This window comes from Misgurnus anguillicaudatus, chromosome 8 (assembly GCF_027580225.2).
Source record: "Misgurnus anguillicaudatus chromosome 8, ASM2758022v2, whole genome shotgun sequence".
Taxonomy (NCBI): domain Eukaryota; kingdom Metazoa; phylum Chordata; class Actinopteri; order Cypriniformes; family Cobitidae; genus Misgurnus; species Misgurnus anguillicaudatus.
The window spans coordinates 12,228,729-12,252,637 of record NC_073344.2 but is presented as its reverse complement, the minus strand read 5'-3'; the positions used below and the strand labels follow the sequence as shown (position 1 = coordinate 12,252,637).

At 36.2% G+C, this 23,909-nt stretch overlaps 1 protein-coding gene across 2 annotated transcripts in view; it reads right to left on the bottom strand.

Moving 5' to 3' along the window:
* Window positions 1–23,909, bottom strand: part of slc9a7 (solute carrier family 9 member 7) — a 60,944-nt gene that overhangs the window by 14,155 nt on the left and 22,880 nt on the right. Inside the window, exons 5-14 of one of the 2 annotated variants that reach the window (XM_073870309.1) lie at window positions 23,436–23,548; window positions 23,193–23,298; window positions 21,358–21,499; window positions 20,237–20,342; window positions 18,685–18,773; window positions 17,885–17,998; window positions 15,864–15,975; window positions 15,373–15,526; window positions 6,600–6,659; window positions 940–1,003 (exon numbers count right to left, since the gene is read on the bottom strand). In XM_073870309.1, coding sequence (XP_073726410.1) covers window positions 940–1,003; window positions 6,600–6,659; window positions 15,373–15,526; window positions 15,864–15,975; window positions 17,885–17,998; window positions 18,685–18,773; window positions 20,237–20,342; window positions 21,358–21,499; window positions 23,193–23,298; window positions 23,436–23,548 — 1,060 coding nt within the window. The remainder of the gene's footprint in view (window positions 1–939; window positions 1,004–6,599; window positions 6,660–15,372; window positions 15,527–15,863; window positions 15,976–17,884; window positions 17,999–18,684; window positions 18,774–20,236; window positions 20,343–21,357; window positions 21,500–23,192; window positions 23,299–23,435; window positions 23,549–23,909) is intronic. The other variant, XM_073870310.1, reaches the window with a different exon arrangement.

Sequence of the window (23,909 nt, the reverse complement as noted above, 5' to 3'; positions counted from 1 at the left end):
TTACCTTACTTAAAGGATTAGTCAATGTTTTTAAAAAAATGGAGATAATTTACTCACCACCATGTCATCCAAAATGTTAATGTCTTTCTTTGTTCAGTCGAGAAGAAGTTGTGTTTTTTGGGGAAAACATTCCCGGATTTTTCTCCTTTTGGTGGACTTTAATGGACCCCAACACGTAACACTCTTAATGCAGTTTAAAATTGCAGTTTCAAAGGACTCTAAACGATCCCAAACGGGGCATAAGGGTCTTACCTAGCGAAACGATTGCAATTACATGAGGTCATGCTGGCGCGTCACACAGCTGGAGGAAGAAGTGAAGTATCTGGTTTAAAAGTGAATATTTTTAATTTTTCTTGCTAAAAATGACAATCATATCACTAGATAAGACCCTTATGCCTCGTTTGGGATCGTTTAGAGTCCTTTGAAAGTGCAATTTTATACTGCATTAAAACTGTTAAGTGTTGGGGTCCATTAAAGTGAGAAAAATCTTGGAATGTTTTCCTCAAAAAACATAATTTTTTCTCGACTAAACAAAGAAAGAAATCAACATTTTAGATGACATGGTGGTGAGTAAATTATCTGGATTTTTTTTAAGGAAATTTACTAATCCTTTAAAAGGGAAATAGCCATGTAATAAGTGGGATAATGTACAGGTAGCCGGTTGTTATCCACTATATGCGCTGGGTCCAAATGCTTTTAAATATGTTTTAAGTTTTTTCATGAGCTATCACCCTACAAATAAAAAGGCCTAAAACAGCCTCCACCCATTTTAATAGATGTAAAAATGAAAACATTTGGTCTTTACAGCTATGTATGTGGTGTGAAACTGCAAAAAAGTAAAGGACCTCAGTGTTGTTTTTCCACACTCATTTGTGTGAATACTGGGTTGCCATATTCTTAATTCTGTCAAAAAGCGTAAAAAGACAAATTTAAACTTACACCCTGCAGGACCTGGAAACTGTCTCCACATGGCTGAAGATCCTGATCTGGGTCAACTCCGACTCTACAAGAAACACAAAATGTATGTCAGGGTCTGTGAAGGATATTGTGGTTTGTGTGTGTAAGCCCATGTGAGACATAAGCATTTGCTGAGCACACGCAGTGACACTTTACATCATTCAGCAGCTGGTTGCAGGCTTTTATAAGTAATAAAAGAAAGTCACGTACTCAAGCGAAGAAATATTAACAATGTCTGTACCTTATAACACACATAAATTTGCAGCAGGTGCTGTTTCCTGCACGGCTGATCAGTGATGACCAAGTTGCAATTCTGCATTCGAAATTTCAGTCATAAAAAGGACTCTTGTAAATCTATTTTACAAAAACATATTAGTGTTCTATAAAAATCTACGTACGGTATACTGTCAATGTTCAGAAAGTTAATAAAAACATCATCAAAGTAGTCCATGTGACATTAGTGGGTCAGTTAGAATGTGTTGAAGCATCGAAAATACATTTTGGTCCAAAAATAAAAAAAAATGACGACTTTATTCAGCATCGTCTTCTCTTCCGCGTCTGTTGTGAAGCGCATGCGCGGGACTAAAGTCACATGACTGCAGTGATGCGGATGACGCGGCTGATGTGTTATCTGGTGCGCCCCAGCTGTTTTTTTTGGGGGGGGTTGTGCCCCGGGCTTCGTTTACAGTCTGAGGGAGACGCATACTGTAAGTTTGAAAAAAACCTCGCAAATATGTCTGAGGATAACACGTCATCCGCGTCACTGCAGTCACATGACTTTAGTCTCGCGCATGCGCTTCACAACAGACGCAGAAGAGAAGACAATGCTGAATAAAATCGTAATTTTTGGACCAAAATGTATTTTCGATGCTTCAACACATTCTAACTGACCCACTGATGTCACATGGACTACTTTGATGATGTTTTTATTACCTTTTTGGACATGGACAGTAAGCCGTACATACATTTTCAATGAAGGGTCAACAAGCTCTCGGACTAAATATAAAACATCTTGAAATATGTTCCGAAGATGAACGGAGGTCTTACAAGTTTGGAACGTCATGAACGCGAGTCATGAATAACATTATTTTCATTTTTAGGTGAACTAACCCTTTAATTCTGTAAGAAATGCTGCTAAAAATCTTGAAAAATAGTGAATTTTGGGAAATGCTAAAACAGCTTTCCTCCTTAATTCACTTTTTCTGCATCTTTGTTGAGAAGCACACTTACACCAGACATCTGCTTTGTGTTAATGGTCAGACATGTTGCCATTGCTTGACCGGCTGAAATATGAGGACGACCCATGAGACCTTTAGGAGCTCAGAGGGGCCGAGACCATGTTGAGATAATTGATACATTAGGTAAACTTTCACTCTGGTCTTTCAGTACATTTGCTGTTCCTTGACGCAATAGCTTGTCTTTCTTTCCCGATATCAATTAAAGCAGCGGCTATATGATAAAGCAGAATTTAGGCCGGCTTTTAAACCCGGCGAACAAACAGAGACTTCATTGTAAAGTTAGAGTTGGCTTGCGGATTAACAGATGCTCAGGCATTCTGGGACATTCAGTGCCGCCCATGTGGACAAGGGCCAATTTAAACAGAATGAGCTGTATTATAATCAGTCTCTTTCTCACAACCTTTATTGAACATCTTATCTTTTCAGAGTCGGTAAAGAATATCTATTTCCCAAAAGGTAGACGACATTAATTAAAATTCTGGGGAGAGGATAAATAAAGAATAACATGCTCCTGCCAAATCCAGTCACATATATCAGCGACATACTGGGTGTTTTAACAAGCTGCTGTTATTTCTACCACGTCTGGAGGACTGTCTGAGAAACAAAAGAGGAGTTTTTTTACTCCCCCGAAGTTTTTTTTGGGGCGGGGGGGCTGAGCAGTCCAAATAGAAATACGGCTAAGAACTCTGGGAAGATCTGTTCAGCTCCTCAACTTGGGCCTAGGGGAAAGGAAATTATAGGGGAAGCCTGGATCATGAACTGTGTACAAGAAAAGGATTGAATCCAAAAACTTGAGGCGGTTGAGAGGAGATGACAATGGAAAAAGTCGAACAAAAGACAAGAGAGGATGGATAGCTTCAGTTAGACAAGGAGAAACATTAAGCTCCTTTAGTAACCAGGCATGCGGGCTGAAGGATAGATTACATTAGGGGGTCACAAAGGGGTCAAAATATGACAAAAAGGCAGTGCAAAGATCTTTACACAATGTGCACATAGATATGAGTGTGGTGGATAACCAACATTTCTTTTCTTTAAGATAGTCAGCTTCAGCGTGTGGTTGCAATACAGCAGACAGCTGCATGTTCCTTTCAATGCAGGTACAAGACAATACTGATTTAATTATGATAAAAAATACTGTTACTATTGCTGTTTGGTCTTACTCATTTGGAGTGCTGGAGTGTAAGTGGGACAGTGAGCTTATGGAGCATTTCCACTCAATAGTACGGCCGCCACAACAGTTCAGTTTTGGGGTACTACTAGTACCTGATACGTTTTTAGTACCACCTCGGTTAAAGTTCCAAGCAAGCCGTACTAAAACTGTAATGGAAAAGCAAAGCAAACCATGCCAAAGTAAAGTGACCCGAGCCGTGACAAACCACACAATGAAAAAGTGCCATTAGTGTGCAGATTTCCTCGGACACCTCAATGTGAACTAAAGTGACCGCCCCCACACATTCCCATTCCCTCAAAGTCACTCCCACCAGTTTGAAATACATTCCTGAAGGAGTCCACTGACACTGGAGAATATACGCTAAGAACAGATGTGTTTGTCCTAAGGAAGTAGTAACTTGCAAATGTTTGCTGCAGTTATTTATAGAGTGCAGAAGAGACTTAACAACAGTACATTAAAATAAGAGCAGACTAGATTAGAGTACAGTATGGTGGACTATAGTACAGTAGAGTAGATTAGAGCAGTGGGTTTCCAGGACCAGAATTGAGAGCCACTGCTCTAGTCTACTCTACTGTACTCTTGTCTACCTTATTTACCACAGCTGATTCAAGATTGTAGAATTTGAAAAATTGAAAAACCTAGTATGCTCTACTAAACTGTATAGTAAGCTAGAGCACAATACAGCAAAGATCAGTACAGCATAGTAAACTACAGTATAGCACAGTATACTACATCTGTGGTTCTCATACTTTTTCAGTCCCCTCAGGCATGGCCCCAGTTTGAGAACCACTGTAGTATAGTATAGTAAAGTATAGTATAGTAAGCTAGAGCAAAATACAATACAGAACAGTATAGTACAGTATAGTAGAATATAGTAGGGTGATTCTCACGAAAACTTGGTTTTAAAAATGTCAAGCATGAAAATGTAAAAATTGCTTAAATTTACTTTTTTTCCCACCAGACATTGAAAAACAAAGTCTGGAGTAAATGGGAACATTAATTTAAAAACTTTTACTTATCATTTAACACTTTTTGTAACATAATTCAAAAATTAGTCCTAAAAAGTCTCATTACCGCAACAGTCAGAAAACATCAACACTGACATATTTTCAAAATGACAAACCTGAAAGAACATAATTTGGAGATTCTGCACATGCATTTAAAATCAAAGTATTATGCTTCTATTAATTAAATTAACATTTAATAAGCATCTGTTGCGGTAATGATAATCAAAATGTCGTGTAAGCATTCTGACAATATTTCAAATTAACTGTAAAAAAATGATCTTACCTGGTAGCCATCTTGAAGTAACTGGTCCATGTGCTTGGTCACTCAAGATCAAACTTTATTAAAATTCTGTATGTGTGCTTAAACTGTTCTCAAAAAGTGTTGCGGAGGATGAGACCATCAGGCATGGACACATCATTTTCCTAATTTTTCTTCATTATTATTATACATGAATATTCAGTAAATATTTTTTCTGTCATCTAAAGTAGTCTAGCAAAACATCCATTTATTTTTTTTCTTAATATTTTTGTGTTAATTTGATTAAATTACAACATATCGCATGTTCAAACACAGCCGGACACATTGCGGTAATGAGAATTTCAGCAGAAAATGAGATAAAATTTACAATTATAAATTCTTATGTTGAAATCACACATTGTGCAAGGTAGAACACAGTATTGTGTTAATTCTGATGCTTTTTAATGTTACTATATTACACATTTTAAAGCTAAAATCATTAGTGCCGTGGTGTTTTAATGGTTTCGTGAGAATCACCCAGTAGACGAGAGTGCAGTAGAGTAAAGCTGACCAGTGTACAGTACAGTATATTGGAGTAGACTAGAGTATAGTAGACCATAACAGCATGGGTCTTCAACGTTTATCGGGGCGGGGGCCCCTTAGATAAGAGAGGCATGGAGCAGGAACCCCCTGATACTAAATGTGTAAAACAGAGATGTTTAAGTAAGCAGTAAGGTACAAGAGGCTGCTTTTTCGTATTAGGCACAATCCAGAATCAAGGACTGGAACTGTTTTATAAATAGAAACAAACCATATTGTCACACAGCCATACTATATTAAGACAGTACATTAGCACTATGATGCTGTTGTTGTACATGCATATTTTTAGAGTAATTTCAGAGTATAAAATAGATTTAGTTTAAATATTATTTTAAGGTATTTGCAGAGTAATACATTTTCATTTTACTGTCAGATGGACAATTACACATTTACCTGAACCTGGGCTTTCAGTTTATAACTGATCATGGTAAATGGCACAAAGACTTTTTTGGTGGGGATCAGTGTTGGGGGTAATGCATTACAAGTAAAGCACATTACGTAATAAAATTACTTTTCTGAAGTAACGAGTAAAGTGACGCATTACTTTATAAATGACACATGTAAATGTCACATTAATATTTGAGTTCCTTTTCTTAAAAAGTAATGTGAGGTACTTTTTTAGTTTAATTAATTAAATTTACAAAAAAAAGAACTGAACATACTAACGTAAAATACGCACTTTGTGCTTCTGAGCGGGAACAGTTTGAGTCAGAAACGGAGATAACAGGCCAGAGCTTGACATTTTTGCGATCATAAAAAACTCCTGCAAGGCCTGAAAAAGATCAAGCCTTAGCACAGTACGAAACGCAAACGTAACTTAAAAGTAATGTAAGCATTACTTTCCATGAAAAGTAACTAAGTAACGCAATTAGTTACTTTTTTGTGAAGTAACTTAAAATTGTAATGCATTACTTTTATAAGTAACTTTCCCCAACACTGGTGGGGATAGAGGTTGTGCGACTTTCTTCTCTTTTTTCTGAAAGTGTACAGAATTGCAGACAACATTGACAAGATTGCAGTACAGTAGAAAAAAGTGCAGTTCAGTATAGTAAAGTAAACGGTAGTATAGTAGGCTACAGCACAGTAGCCTATAGAGTAGAGTAGACTCTACTACCCAGGTCTCTAGCCATTAGCATCAGCAAATAAAAGCCATTCTGGCTGACAACTGCAGCAGAGCAAGATTACAACAAAGGAGAGTTCAATATTAGTATGATCGGGAGTAGAATAAAAGAGAGTTGGAAGCAGAAGTTAACACGAAAAGATGTGCTTGGTTGAAACATAAGCAAGTGCATTTGTAACAGTTGCAAAAAAAAACACATACTTCCCAATGTGCATGTTTTTAAATTAAGTGTAGTTACCTCCACCTGTGCAAGAATGCAAAACATCACCTGATGTAACGCCGTAGTCTATGTAGCCTCTCCGTCTCTGCTGTCGAAGACTCTCCCACTCTGGGTACAATACAGCAAGTTTTGAGACCGGTCCTTTACACATCAAACACTTCACACATCAAAGCTCACAGATCTATGATATTCTATCAGAAAGCAAAGAGTCCTTCAATTTCTTGGATTGTACAATCCAAGATTGATGTATGTTGAAAATTACTAAGAAAATGCATAAATATGTATTGTATATGTGTAGCCTATATATAAAGAGTTTGGTTCCAAAACAAAAAAACTTTTCAAAAATCTAGTTTTTTTATTGTGCATTTCAATTAATATCAATTCAACTACAGTTGGTTTGTTTTGATTTAAGCCTTCATAACTAAAAAAGCACAATAAAAATATGATAACATATTAATAAACGTTTAAAATATTTAAAATATTATTAAAACGTCAAAATATTTAAAAACGGAGTTATCTCGTTTTGGAACCAAATTCTTCATATATATAATATGTGTGTGCATATATTACACACCAGCTGCGTTTCCATTACTCTTTAAATTGCGCAAACTGAAATAGCGAATTAAAAATGTGCCCAAAAAAAACACAGCAATTTCACATAACCTCCCATATCACAAAAAAATTACACTAAGGTGAGTTTTTTTATGCAAACTCAAACAAGGATATATTAAGCAAAACTGCAATGAAAGCAGATTTTACACATTTACAGGTTACCTGATGTGCGTAAAAGTCACATGATCATTCTTTGAATATGTTTAATTGCAACACAAGATGGAAGATGATTTATGGTCAAATCACGTGGCGTCAAGTGCATGACATCAAAAAATTGCAAGAGCGATTCGGGAGTCTACTGCGCTTTACGTTTTCGAGATGCTGTAGGGATATTTTAATGTCATTCAGATGTCGTCTTCACGGCGACGTATTAAAGGGACACTCCGCTTTTTTCGGAAAATAGGCTCATTTCCAGCTCCCCTAGAGTTAAACATTTGAGTTTAACCGTTTTGAAATCCATTCAGTTGATCTCCGGGTCTGGTGGTACCACTTTTAGCATAGCTAAAACTCTTTTATCAAAGAGTTTCGATATTTTCCCATTTAAAACTTGACTATATTATAAATAGTCCCGAAAATAGCTCCCTTGATAATTTCTAATAGCTGGGGACTATTTTTGGGTACTGCGTAATATTATTGCGCCTGCTGGAGCCATGTTACGGCAGCAAGGTTCTTTATTATTACGGCAGAATAAGAGTATAATTCCTAGATATATCAGCCTAGAAAATCACAACTTCTAATTTTCCATCAGTCTTAGTACATGATGTAACTACAGAAGAGTCAAGTTTTAAATAGGAAAAATATCAAAACTCTCTCTCATTTTTTACTGCGATGCTAATGGTCTAATCCGATTCAATGAATTATGCTAAACTATGCTAAAAGTGGTAGCGCCAGACCCATAGATTGGCTGAATGGATTCCAAAATGGTAAAAATCAAATGTTTAACTTTAGGGGAGCTGGAAAATGAGCCTATTTTTTTTTTTTAAGTGGAGTGTCCCTTTAAGTCGAACACACTCGTCGTCACGGATTTTGGTATAATTTATCACGAGAAAACAAAATGACGTTTAGTCTCATAACATCGGTTAATGGAAACACCGTCATTGCGCAATAGTTTTTTGTCGACATTTAGAAAATGAGAGTAAAGTTTTATACAAAATGTATGCAATAATGGATAATACAGCTACTGTAAGACTGGAAAACATGCAGAAGTAGGAATATTTCAGCAAGACCCGTTTCTCTGTTGAGAATTTGCCATTGAAAGTACACATCTTCATTTTTGCCCAAGAAAGAAAAATCTAATTCTCAACTTTTAAATACTTTTAATTGCACCACTTAATGCAAAACAGGCATTACCATATATAAAACCCAGCACTGTGTCCCAACGTGTGGTTAACATTCCAGCTCTGAATTGGCTCTGTGTGTGTCGGGCTGAATGTTTACGGAGTGAGAGGAACTTCCCTGAGCTGTGCTAGAAAAAGTGAAGTGGTTAACACTCAGAATCTGAACCAACGCTAAGAAAAGCAGTCTGGCCTAGATCTGAAGCGATAGTTTTGAAAAGGCCGCTTTTGTTGCTTTGGTGCACTGATAAGGTCACTTGTACAAAAGTGCTACATGTACTCGAGTATACAGTGAATGCTAGTACCATGTATACGAGCGCTTTTTTACAATTAGTTTTTTATTTGTTAGACTACACTAAAGGCGGACTGAATATCCAAAGTAAGTCTTTTTAATACAATTTCCTCTAACGTTTTCCAAATGAGATATTGGATTATTTATTTTTTAATTGCACATTGATTACATGGCCCAAAGCACGAGACAATCCCAGTCGAAGATTGTTGGGTGTATGTGCGTGTATGTGAAAATGTGAAGAGTAATAGAAACCACTCCTCACTCAATATCAATAAATGCCAAAATGAGGGGTCACATGTAGTGCATTCACAGAAATGGAAACCCTTTGTAGAATGACAGAGAATAACACTCACTTTTTTGCTAAACAAAACTGTCAGCTGACTGAAAGTGCAAGCACTGCTGCACTTAAAAGTTGTCCATTATTGGCATCACAAAACAATGGCCTCCGGTAGCACTCAGTTAAATAAACACAGCATATTTTACCAATGAACAAAAGATTAATTTACTACATAACCCGTGCAATGAACAATTATCTAAGCGAATCTACTTCAAAGCAAATGCCTGCAGTGAGCGAATACAGGGTATGAATGAAACAGGAAATGACTGATAGTTGCATTTACTACATTTTCATAATGCATGAGCTCTCACTTTCTGCTTTGCATGCAAGTACACTTGCATGATTCAGTGTTTCATGAGCATGCTCACAAACCGCAAAGAAGATATTTACAGCTCTCTTAAAACAATAATTCTGTCGGTGTGATGTACACACCAGTGGTCTGCTGTCAATCAAAACCTATTATTTTATTTTTATTTAAATGTGATCTTTAGAGAAAAAATTAAGAGTTTAAAAATACAGTAAAATGTTGATATACCAAAAAATATAGCTTATTATCCGATATTATTATTATTATTACTATTATTATCAGTACTATTATTCAACTTGTATTGGGCTTTTATTTGCATTTTATAACAACCTGGATCCAAATTACCAATTTACTAAACAAAGTACATTTTAAAAAATAAAAAAAAAGTTTTTTCTGGACAAAGCAATGTTGGATTTAACCTGATAGTTATTAGTTAAAGTTCTCTGCTTTATGTTTACTGTATAGTATATGCAATTTATAATTTCAGTATAAACTCAAAACACCCTTATCAACTTTTTATCAAAAAGTGTGTTTGTTTACAGAATATACTCTTTCTTCCTTGCTGGTCGCTTTGCCAGGGCAAAACCATAAATTCAAATACATTTCATTGGGGAATAGCACATAAAATGTTTATTATTACCAGAAAGGTTTGTTTATCAATGAATAATTGGATGTTCCTGCAGAGAGGCAAAGAGCATTACTGTCAAGCTGCCATCTCACTGAAACTTAGTTTGACAAGCTGAACTCAGTTTGACGTTTCAGGAAAATGCGAAATGTGGTGCTTTCCCCTCTACGACCTGTCACCATGTGTGATGAGGTTTCGAAGGAGTTCCATGCGGTAACTAGGGGGTTCTTGGTGGGTGCAGGGGTTATTGCTTAGTGGTTGCCAAGGTGTTTTGTATGTTTATTGGTCAAAAATATGTCAAGCAGCAAGTCTCCAGGGAATGATTTTCTAGTCTTTACATTAAACTATTGATTTAACGAGATTAACCTATTAGTTAAAAGTATGTGCAATATTAGCAAACACAACAATTTAAAGCAATAGTTCACCAGAAAATTTAAATGATCACATATTTACTCATCCTTATGCTACGCATAATTTCCTATTTCAGCGGAGCACAACCGGAGTCATGTTAAATAGAATCCTGGCCCTTTCTAGCTTTGTAATGCCAACATTTTAAAGCTCCAAACGCATATCCATCCATCATTAAAGTAATACAAATTACTCTACACTGACAAAAATGATGCATGCAATTTACTCAAACTTTTGTTTAAATGTAGCTTAAATAAATTGTTTGCGACCACTTACCTAAAAAATTTAGTAAATTGAATATATCATTTTTTTTCAGTGTACTAAAGATTGCATGCAGGCTTTTATGACAAAAACCTCCAACAGTTCCCAAATCACTAAATATGCAACTAAAACCATTGCAAATGATGAGTCAAAATGTAAAAATGAAGAAACTAAACCACACATTAGGGGAGGCGCTGTGGTCCATGTGGCTGCCACATTCAGGTTGTATTCAGGTCCAAGTACTCACAAGGGACACAAGTTTGAATGTGATAAACAGTCTTTTGCATGGTCCGTAAAATTGGAAGACATGCTAAAAAATCGATGCGGATTCTGCCAACAAAGCGTTTTTTTTTTCTAAATGCCTGAGCCAGAGATTTAAAGTGAAAGTATTTGATAAACATGTAATACAGTACATGCTGAGAACATTCTGTCAATATCATTATATTACTTTTTGAAAGAGGTGATGTTTAGCGGCTTTTGTATCTAAGCTCCTCATATGTTTTCTAAAGCAAAACAATATATTTGTTACAAAAAAGATTAAAGGGACACTCCACTTTTTATGGATATATGCTCATTTTCCAGCTCCCCTAGAGTTAAACATTTGATTTTTACCGTTTTGGAATCTATTCAGTTGATCTGGCGCTACCACTTTTAGCATAGCTTAGCATAATCCATTGAATCTGCTTAGACCATTAGCATCACGTTCAAAAATTACCAATGAATTTGATATTTTTCCTATTTAAAACTTGACTCTTCTGTAGTTACATCATGTACTAAGACTGACGGAAAATTAAAAGTTGCGATTTTCTAGGCCTAGGAACTAACTATACTCTCATTCTGGCGTAATAATCAAGAACTTTGCTGCCGTAACATGGCTGCAGGAGGCGCAATGAAATTCGCAGTGCCCGAAAATAGTCCTCTGCTATTAAAAGTTTCCAAGGGGACTACATTTAGGTGCTGCATAATATCTTTTAAAAATCTTTTTTTTAAAGTGGAGTGTCCCTTTAATATTTTGAGCTTATTTAGCTATTAATACATTGCATATTATTCTTAACATACAAATTGGCTCTGTAATAGCAAATATGGTCAGTAGCGTTATATATTATTGGTACATGACTAGTTTTATCAAAACGTAAGAACCAATGAGATTTGATGTATACAACAATACAAAAAAAACACATTAAAAGTGTGTTTTTTTTTCAACCTTTAAAATGTTTATCACCATGGCATTTCAAAGCTAAAGAAAGGAATCAAAATTCACTTGGGATGGCATAAGGGTGAGTAAATTTTGGAATTACATTTTACTTTCCAGTAGCAATATAAGTACCTTTGCATGAACCTAAGTGAATTTATGTTGCTGACCTACAAACAATGTATACTGCTGGTCTACAGATGTGTTTGATTTACTACACTGTTCCAACCCACGGCTAATCTAATTAAGCAAAACACACACACCACACATCCTACAATCTCTCTGGTTGCAGATATAGTACAAAAAGTTAATTACTCGTTTAACTGGTGCATATACTGGTGCGCGCTAACATACCATCCCACACTGACCGCATAACACAACCTCCCATCCACATAACAACACAAGCACGTTTTATTTACTTAAAAACCCACCATTCCGTAGACAACACAAACAATGCCAGATGTGCATGAGCAAACGCCTGAGATGTTTATACAATCCTTTAAAACATTTAAATTGTTATTATAAACAACAAAATACAGGTTTCTACTACCACTAGAATTGAAGATTTCGTTTTTTAGCATTTATTTAGTTTATAAAATTAGGAAATAAAATCATAAATATCTTTTCATCTGTGTAGAAATCAATTTTTTGAGAAATGCAAAATGAAACATTTAGAGGAGTTATCTTCTTGGTAAAATCTCATATGTATTATGAACATTAGGGAGATTTTTAAAGGTCACGTTCTTCCTGATACCATTTTTTAAACCCTAGTTAGTGTGTAATGTTGCTATAATAGCAAAAATAATACCTGTAAAATGATAAAGCTCAAAGTTCACTGCCAGGCGATATATTTTCTTCAATAGAATTCCTCTTTAAAAGCCTACAACGAATGGCCGGTTTGGACTACAGCCCTCTATTTCCTGCTTTAATGACGTCAGTAAAACAGTTCGTTGACTAAACTCCGCCCACAGGAATACGTCAGTCACCAGCTTTGGCTCAAACTGCTCTGCTAAGCTAAGCTGCTATCGAATCACAGCACACTAAACAAACTACACAATCAGAACTCGATACGTATTTCTGAAGGAGGGACTTCACATAACAAGGAAGACATCAGCCTGTTTTGAGGACAGTGAAAACAGCGCTATACGGATAAGTAAATTGTGTGAAAAATACCGCGTTTTTTTACACGTGAAACATGAACACATGTTATATGCCCACTATAAACACAATTAAAGCTTCAAAATCACAGACAGAACGGGAGCTTTAAAATGAATTATGACTTTGAAAAATAAAAAAAATCGGAATGGCATGATAATGACAACATGTTTACAACAATTCTTGAACTATTGCTTTAAATGTTATATTGCTTATGTGTGACCCTGGACCACAAAACCAGTCATCATTAGGGTCAGTTTTTTATTGAGATTCATCCATCAACTGAATAAATAAGCGTTCCATCCATGCTTGGTTTGTTACGATGGGACAATATTTGGCAAGGATACAATTATTTAAAAATCTGGAATCTGAGGGTGCGAAAAAAAATATTGAGAAAATTGCCTATAAAGTTGTCAAAAAGATGTCCTTAGCAATACATATTACTAATGATAAATACATTTTTATATATTTACGGTAAAAAAAATTACAAAATATGCATATGAAACATGATCTTTACCTAATAATCTTATTTACTTATCAGTGTATATATACATATTATATATTATGTTTTAATTCCCATAAAATTGTAAAAAATGTTACCTATAATATAATATATCCTCTATAGAATCAGCTACGTCTGGCTCTCTCCCAAGGTTTTTTCCCTCCTAGGACTTTTCGCCCACAGGGTTTTTCTCCTAGGTTTTTTTCAACCCCTGGGGAGTCTGCTGACATTGGCTTAACTTAGCACCCTCTTACATGCATTACATTTTTACTACACTCGCTTGTATGGTTAATCTTAACCGCTGTATTCTGATACTTATGTTTTATGATTTTTTTCTGTGTTTTTTCCTGCATCTATTAATGTAAAGCTGCTTTAAAACAATTAAACAATTGTGATAAGCGCTATATAAATAAAATAGAATTGAAAAATTACATTGAATTTTTTTGCATTAAAAAAACGATAATTTTGACCCATACAATGTATTGTTGGTTGTTGCTACAAATATGCCTGTGCTTATGCCTGGTTTTGTGGTCCAGGGTCACATATCGCTTTCTTTGTGTGGCAGATGACAAATCCTTGTTACTGCTTGACAGCCATTGGTCATTATTGACTTTTTTATGTAAAAGAACAACCAGGACAATCTGCTTAACAAAACAGCATATGAGTGATCATTTATGGAGTGAACATTCATTCAATTCCTAGAATCAAAATGATTTCAAACCCATTTATATTCTGAAGAACCTTTTTTTGCCACAAAAAAGCTTTTGTGAACAGAACGGTTCTTATAGGTCATTTACAAAACCATGGCATCATGAAGCACCTTTTAGGAGTGAACGCATGAGCTCTCTAGTGATCCAAAGCCATTAGTTGGTTTTGAAAAGAAGTGTATTGAGCTAATCTGTTTGCATTAAAGGACAAAATAGACTTATTTACCAAAATGCTATTGATATTACCAAGCTCCTCAATATCATTTTACAGCAGCTGCCATCAGCATCATGCCTCAATAATCCTCTTTAATCTAATAAACTATCAGCTTTTGTTATAGGCCCTGCTTAGTCCAGGTCAGCCCCTGCTGAGAGACAGTCTGACAAACCCCAGAATATGGTCAGATAAACAACTCCAGCTCCTCTCCCATCTGCACCATTTCTACATCCCTGCGCAAGCCAGATAAAAATAGGAAATGTATTTGGAGTTGACAAACACAGTACAAATTTAGTTGCAGACTAAACTCAATGTTTTATGTCTGCACTCCAAAAATCATGAGAGGTCTTGCAAGGACAATCAAGTGTGACCCAATTTGTTGAAGTGTGCTTGATCACGGCAGTGAGCTTTTCTGCCACCTGCTGGACAGACCGTGTAAAAACAGCATTATACTGCTCACAAACCGGAAACATTTCCAATCTGTGGGCTTGTGCATAGACATTCAGTAAGCAGTCTATGGGTGGGTGTGACGTCTAAAGCAAAGACTACTGAGACAATGCTATGTGGTGTTTATAGAGTAAATCACATTTGTAAGTCACCTGCTAAATGACTAAATGTAAATAAATGCAAATATTTACAAATAAGTTTCTATAATATCCTGGTCCCCAAATATAGCCCAACTTTGGTTTTATCATGTGCCGGGTACAATCCTTGTTCAGATTGAGTGTCCCAAATGTTTTATGTAACAAGCCTGATCATTAAAACTTGTATGAATAACAGTAACACTGTAACACCAACATAAAGAAAGATCAAACAGACATTGTCTTTTATTAATAGACATAGAAACCCCAAAGCAGGAATTTTTGAGCTCTGACCTTATATGCAGCCAGGACAGCATTGGCGTTGTGCCTCCACCAAATACCCAAACCGTGAAGAACACAATAAGCAGGGTCGTAGTGAACATCATCTGCCGAGCGTATGTGGCGGTGTCGCGAATCGCCAATGCGAACGCCATCGCCCCTCTGAGCCCTATGGAAAACAAACATACACAACATTCACAACAGAGTTTAGCAGGAACGGCAAAGAAGCATCACATTCGATCAATCGTGCTTTTGAAAGGCAATGCACTTTACTGCCCTTTAATCTGAGCAATGCTGCTGATCTAGAGGGATCTGATCCACATGAAGAGCCATTATTAGATACATTCTAATTTCCGGTCTTAATTTAGGTCTCGAAATGGTTCATCAGGTTGGAGTTCAAACCAGACAGCCTGACACTGTTACAAATCTGATTGCAAAGAAATACTTCAAATCTTTTTTGTTCATCATGCGAGGACGTGGAGGTAAATTAGGCGTTGTCTTCTTACCCGCAAACATCATCATGTGCTGAAAGGGTCCACCGATTTTGTGTCTTCGGCCCAGATTGATCAGGAAAGACAGGGGGTAGATGTTTAAGGCCCGACCTATAAAGATGGCTATCTGGTGGTCAAGATGTGGTTAAGAGAACAAACTTGTCGAAACACAAATGAGCCAAACTATAATGAAAATTATGACTGGAACAGATGATAGTGTAAGATGCACAATATTGAATTTTTGCAAAAAAAAAAACTCTGTCATCCACTAATGATCAGGGCTCCAGAGTGCCACCAAATGGTGGCATTTTGCCACCAAAATTTGAGAGTGTGCCACTGAATTTTACATCCAGTCGCACATGTGTGATCAGTAAATTTGACCTTTTTTGTGATGTCTCTTTCTGCATCTATCATCAAAGTATTTATTAGTAATACAGTGGAAATTAGTATAAATGCGAATATTTGGTTAGCATGTTGATTTACGGTGTGTGCCCCTACATTTTCTGGTTGCGCCCCTAAAATTTTCACTGTGCTCCTAGTGAAAAAAGTTAGTCTGGAGCCATGTTGATATAGGCCTACATATACTGCATGTTTCTTCTTATATTCTGGGAATCATTTCGTTTCTAATAATCTTTGAAAATAACATTAAATCAAACAATCAATCAAGATTTTTCACCATCGGGGCCGATGCAGAAAAGTAATATTTAAAATCCCAATGAAATTGAAATTAAAAACTATAAATTTTTTGGAATATTGTGGTATTTTTTACAAATTCACGTGCCCTCATAATCTTAAATCAAAAATGCTAATCTCCTTGAAAACAATCTCTACTGTGACGAGCCAGTGCGACCTCATGTAATTGCGTAATGACGTCGAAAGGTCACGCGTTACATATATGTAACGCACATTTGCGGACCATTTTAAACAATAAACTGACTCAAAGACATTAATTAGTATCATTCCACATACAACAATGTCGGAACGGTCCTCTTTCTCCACACTTGTAAACACTGGGGCCTAGTTTTGCATACGTTATCCGTGACCTCTTGATGTGATGACGTATTACGTGAGGTCGTGCTGGCTCACAGGACCGGAGGAAGATGAGAAGTTGTGGTTTAAAAGTGCATATTTTTTAGTTTTCTTTCCAAAAATGACAATCGTTTAGCTAGATAAGACCCTTATGCCTCGTTTGAGATCGTTTAGAGTCCTTTTAAACTGCATTAAAACTGTTAAGTGTTGGGGTCCATTAAAGTCCATTTAAATGAGAAAAATCCTGGAATGTTTTTATCAAAAACCATAATTTCTTCTCGACTGAACAAAGAAAGACATCAACATTTTGGATGACATGGTGGTAAGTAAATTATCTGGATTTTTTAAAGAAAATTGACTAATCCTTTAAGAGCTATTGTAGAAACATGGCGGTGTGAAATGGCGGCTTCCATGTAAGAGGACTCGCGGTATATGTAGATAGAAATGGCTCATTCTAAGGTAATAAAAACAATAGAGTAGATTGCGTAAGGTCTTTACAGACCACTGATAATATAGTTACCTATATTATATTGCATTTCTGTCAAGAGATCCTCCTTAAATGTACACATTGCACCTTTCAGACAATATTGGTCGATATTATTGACGTGAGATTATAAAGTGGCAGAAGAAACTGGCATCCTGTTCACATTTAAAAAAAATAAATTGGTATAATAAACATGTAGGCGATTCTCCAGTCGAGGAGGTAATAAAACAGCATTTTTGCAGGTTTCTTTCAGCATTCAAAGTGCTTAGTTTGCATTATTAGACCAGAACATCGACTGTAACAGGCTGTTAAACTGAGAATTACACTGCATTGCTGCCTCTGCAGAAAGATTGTCGATCTGCGCACAGTACGGTCTCAGAGGTGGTAAACGGGAGAAAGCCGCCAACTCTCTGATACAAAGAGATCTAATTACGTTTTGAAAGCTTCATCTAATATACATTAGCGCCCACTCATGTAAGAGACAGGATATGAAATATTTATTTCAAATGAAGGTTGAGGATACAAAGGCCCCGACTATGAAAATAGGACTGAAGACGTGATTCTGGAAGGTGAAGAGCGCCAGGCCCATGTATGAGAAGATGAAGTTCTCAGCCAGGAAGTGCAGGACCTCAAACAACTGCAATGCAAAAAATAAAGTTTTGACCTCTATACTTTACACTGCTACAGAAACATATGACTGATGTAGAGCTGAGGTCAATATCTTCAATCCCTATGACTCAATGCCTTCTCACCCACTTCAAAAACATACGGGAGCTTTGATATCAGAAGGGCTGACCCCCTGGATAAGGAGAGCTGGTGCCACATAGGTGTCAAAATTACTGCACCCATCCTCGCGTCACACACTGATCTGACGACACCACAGGGGAGCTGGGATTTTAGTTAACAGTATTTCTCGACTGGTGGGTCTTAGCATCAAAGCATCTTTTGATGTAGATGCACGTAGTCTCTCTCAAGAAAACAACATCTTTGCCTCTTTTATCCATGCCTTACCATTTCATTTTCTTTTAACCAGCAAGCTTAACCTTAAAAAATATTGTGTGGCACCATGGTACACCATTGGATTAAAACACAATGTGTTACATTTGACATATATCGTTACCATATTAATGATCCATGGTATTTACAGTACACAATACCAACATAAAAATGTATATTGTAAATGTATATTGATTCCTTTCCTACTCTAGAGACCATAAATTAAAAATGTTTTGTTTAAAGCATAACAAGCTGTTGATCAATCCAAAATATAGCTTTCTTAGCATACAATCGTGTTTTCCCTATAAGATTGAGAAAAGCTTGTACCTGTTTGGTGCGTTTGGTCGATTCCTCTGAGAGATTGTTGTAAGTATAATGAGCCTGTGTGATTCCACAAAACAGCACTGACACAACACCTGTAAAGACAACGAGAATCTGTATCAATAATTCACGTGTATGAATGAGATGCAGATTCAATAAAGATCAGAAGTGACCCCTTAAATTGGAGCTATCAATTTATCCAAAAATATGTGACCGCGAACAATTAGAATCTTTGGAATGATGCTGTGGTTTAAATCAATGATTTCATTAGTACTGCTGTTTTATTGTACTTTATGGATTCACATTTTAAAAAATCAAATATTGAATTCTTAAAGGAAAACACCACCATTTTTCAATATTTTACTATGCTTTTATCTCATCTTAGGTTACTTAATACATACCTATCTTTTTCAATGCGTGCACTTAATCTTTGTACAGCGCGTTGTGAATGTGTTAGCATTTAGCCTAGCCTCATTCATTCCTTAGGATCCAAACAGGGATGAATTTAAAAGCCACCAAACACTTCCATGTTTTCCCTATTTTAAGACTGTTACATGAGTAGTTACATGAGTAAGTATGGTGGCACAAAATAAAACGTGGCAATGTTTTAAGGGGATAAAAAATGAGATCTATATTGTATGGTGGAAGGGCACTTAGTTTGCAGCACTTCGACCTCGGGCCTCTCAATTTTTATTCGCTTAAAAATCGCCAGGTTTTATTTTGTGGCACCATACTTACTCGTGTAACTACTTATGTAACAGTCATTAAATAGGAAAAACATGGAAGTGTTTGGTGGCTTCTAAATTCATCCCTGTTTGGATCCTAAGGAATGAATGGGGCTAGGCTAAATGCTAACACATTCATGACACGCTGCACAAAGATTAAGTGCACGCATTTAAAAAAGATAGGTATGTATTAATTCGTCTAAGTTGAGGTAAGAACATAGTAAAATATTGAAAAACGGTGGTGTTTGCCTTTAAAAAGCAAGTTAATTGCAAGTTAAACTGTTACTTTAAAGGGGACGGAGAATGAAAAAACATTTTTACACTGTCTTTGTTGAATAATGGTAGTCTACCCACATTCACAAACATACAAAAAGTGCTAAACATCTCAGTCTCATAGAAATTCCTCTTTTAGAAATGTCAGCCAGGAAACAGCCCAATCTAAAAAACTGATGCTTATGACATCACAGGCATCTCACTGCCCTTCCACATTAAAATAACTGGCTACATTTTTTGAGTGGCAGCAAAGTCAGCCAATCAGTAATGAGATTGCAAGTTAAGCCAGTAGGGGGAGCCAAATATGTGCAAAACCACTTGTTTAAAATCCCCCACCCTAATAGAGCTATCTGAGTGAGGTGTTTAGGAAGCTTCTAAGGCATTGCAGACCCAAACAAAAAAATTTTGTCTACATGTCACATCACAGAACAAGGATAAATACTCACGTTCAATCATTCTATGTCACCTTTTAAGAACTCATAACTTTTTCATTTAAAAACTTGATTGAAATAAAGATAAACGCATTGACCATTATGCTTCCATTACCCACAAACACCCACCTGTAAATCCACAAGCTTCAGCCAGTAGAAACGTGCTCCAGGACATGAGGAAGAACAGAGCCGTCTCCAGCAGAGGAAAATAGTGCAGCTTGGTGAATTTTGTCACGTGGCTAGAGTTAAGAACTTAAACCACATATCCACATACTAAACCAATTCAAAAGTAAAAACAACACGCCTTGATATTTACATATTTCTGCAAAAATCTGTTATTTTGAAAGCAATCCTTGTTAAGAAGATTCTCGAATGTGATTTTCAAACTTTTTGGCATGCGGTCCCCCTTGTGTAGGGTGCATCCATTAGTGCCCCCCCAAAATAAATTTTATCACATAAAACTTAGGAATTTAAATTAAACAAAACACATTAAATGCAGTGCTGTTGGTTTTCCGAGGTTTAAATTCACAGAATTTATGACAAATGTATGTATTTTATAAAAAATCTCAAGCCCCCCCAGTTTGAGAACCACTGACTTAAGATGGTCATGTAATTGTGTTACTAATTTCACCTTAAAGGGATAGTTCAACCAAAATGAAAATTATGTCATCGTTCACTCACCCTCATGTTGTTACAAACCTGTATAATTTTTTTGTTCTGATGAACACGAAGGAATGTTTGTAACAAAACCGTTCATGAGCCCTATTCACTTCCATAGTATTCTTTTTCCTACTATGGAAGTGAATGGGGCTCATGATCGGTTTGGTTGCAAACATTCCTCAAAATATCTTCCTTCGTGTTCATCAAAACAAAAAAAAACTATACATGTAATTATATGTTTTTAACAACATGAGGGTGGGTAAATGATGAAAGAATTTTCATTTTTGGGTTACCTATCCCTTTAAGGGGCGATTCACATTTTGCGTCTTTTGCGCACTAAAGTTCTCATCAAGTTCTTATTATTTCAAATGTAGGCGCGTGGTATGCATCCGCACCGCATCGAGTTAAAAACATTTCAACTTTCTAGAATGCCGCAAGCGCACTGCAGGTCATGTGACAAGAACCAACAGACGGTCGCGTTTTTTGCATGGATTTAGACGCGAATTGTGAACCGCCCCTAAAGCACCTTACTTACAAGAACTAAACTAGATTAAACATATGCAGAATTTGTGAATATTGGTATGGGATATGAGGGCAGTGACCACTCCAGTAGCTGCACCCATAAGAAATGAGCCACTGAAGATCCCCAGAAAGATCCCCACTGATTTGAAGAAGGCTGAAGCGTCAAACGTGTGTGAGTTTCCTCCTGTTGGCTGATACGCCACAATGGACCTGCAATCAAAAAAAAAAAAAAGTGATGATCTATGACCAAAGCATAAACATCAAAGAGATAATATAGTATACAAAAATGTTGTGCTTTCTGTCATGGCAAAGTTAAGTTTTGCATGTTACAAAAATCAAACACCACCACATGGGGTTTTTTTCACATGTGAAATTCATGTGTTTTTTCTGAAAGTGTTGTGATTGGCCTGAAAACCTCTGACGTCAGCCGGAAATGTGATGCTTCTTACCATGTTTGAAAGATTCGTTCACAATGCAATGCTGACAGGAGTTAATTTACAGGCTGTGAGTCAAAGCAGGGGGAATTATGATAATGTCGGTCTTGTCTACGTCAACAGGCCCAGGAAGTAAACTGTTGCCTACAATTCGTGTTTGTTGAAGTCCAAGAAAAGTGATTTACGTTGGAGACGATAACTCGCATCATTGTTTACCTTTGGGTTTGTACCTTTTGCATATCGTTTACATGCACTAATACACACCAAAGGAAATGTAAAATCATGAATCGGACCATAGTTGCTCTTTAATTAGAATCAAGACTTGAATAGCTCACAAAAAAAAGAAAATTCTGTCATCATTTACTTACCCTCAAGTTGTTACAAACCTGTATACATTTTTTGTTCTGCTGAATACAAAGAAAGATATTTTGAGCAATGATCTGGGGCACCATTCACATCCATAGCAGGAAAAAAAATATTATGGAAGTGAATGGAGCCCCATATATGCATGGTTACAAACATTCTTCAAAATATATTTCTCTATGTTTAAAAGAACAAAGAAATTTATACAGGTTTGTATAATTTACTCACCTGCTGGTGAGTAAACTATGTCAGAATTTCCGTTTTTCTGTAAATTATCCCTTAAAGACTACACAAAAATCAGTTTAAGACATTATAACTAGTGATAAGACAATATATTGCAAATCGATATTTTGATATTTTTTATTATCGGCATCGGCCAATAAATCTTTTCAATTGGCCAGTAAATTTCTCTATTACTTTAATTTGAATCAATCAATGTAAAACCTAAGTCTGACATACAGTAAAATGACCACCAATCATTATTCACTTTTATCACCCATTAATTATGTCTTGTAAATATGTTTCAAGTACTTTTAAAAGAGTATTTATTAATGTTACGCATAACACTTTTTTTTAGTTTCCCCAATTTTCTATTTTCTCTTATTTACTGTGATAACATTTGTGTTATATCAGCCTCATATCGGTCAATCGGGCCATACAGTTTTCTTAAGATCGGTATCGGCCATAAAAAAAAACATTATAACCCTTATTATAACACTCAGATTATACTTGGGTCAAGTCAAAAAATGCACTTTGAATACACATGCTATAGTTTTGAATTAATGTTAGTCTCAACGCCAAAAACAGTTTTGCTATAACATTTTGACAGATCACTGAATCTGTGGTGGGGTGAAAATGGAAAGCTTGTGGTCATTTTGTCCAAAAGGGGGAGTCAGAGTGCCACTAGAGGGATTTTTTGCAAGTGCTGCAGTCATTGTTAGCCTTTCCTATCCAATAGAAAAGGGAGAAATTCCCTCAACACACACACTTACAGAACTGACAAGCTGGGAAACCCTGCCAACTGCTGCAGGAAACACCATGATTTTCTTCTCTTTTTTCCAAAAACAGAAGGGGAACCAGAAAGCATGAAGTAAAAGTAGACTTACGATGACAGGACGATGGAGACTGCGTCGTTCATTACACTCTCTCCAAACAGCAGTGCATAAAGATCACCGTCGACATGAAGCTCATTAAAGATTGCAAGCACTGTGACTACAACCACACACACAAAGGCAAAAAAAATTATGCATTTACAACAGCTGCAGTCTTAAATAAGACCACCTACATATCAGGAGGAAATTAATAATATGATAACAGAGAATATACAGGCACAAAGTGAGATGGTGTACCTGGATCTGTGGCAGATATGATGGCACCAAAAAAGAGGCAGTCTGTGTAGTAAAACTTGTCGGTGAGTTGACCCAAAACCTGCATCAGTTTCACCACACCATACATGAGGTTTCTTAAATGAAAAACCAAAACAAGGTATCAGTTGCAGCCTAGGCTATATTTACACATCTAAATGGTACTTTTCTCTGCAGTATGCAGTATGAATACAGCACTCCAATTGTCTTTGTCCATGAAAAGTATGTCAATGACTTATATTTAATCAAAATGTCAACAACAACAAAATCGATATTTTTATTTAACCCTTATGTGTTGTTGGGGAGGTTTTCATCCACTAGAGGTTTTTTTTTACTCTTAATTTGGCCACAACTTTCTCTTTGTTTGAGCAAATTGAATGATTTTTGGTGAAAAAAAATTATATTTACATATATTTTAAGAAAATGCTTTGAAATTTTTCAAAAACTCAACGATAAACC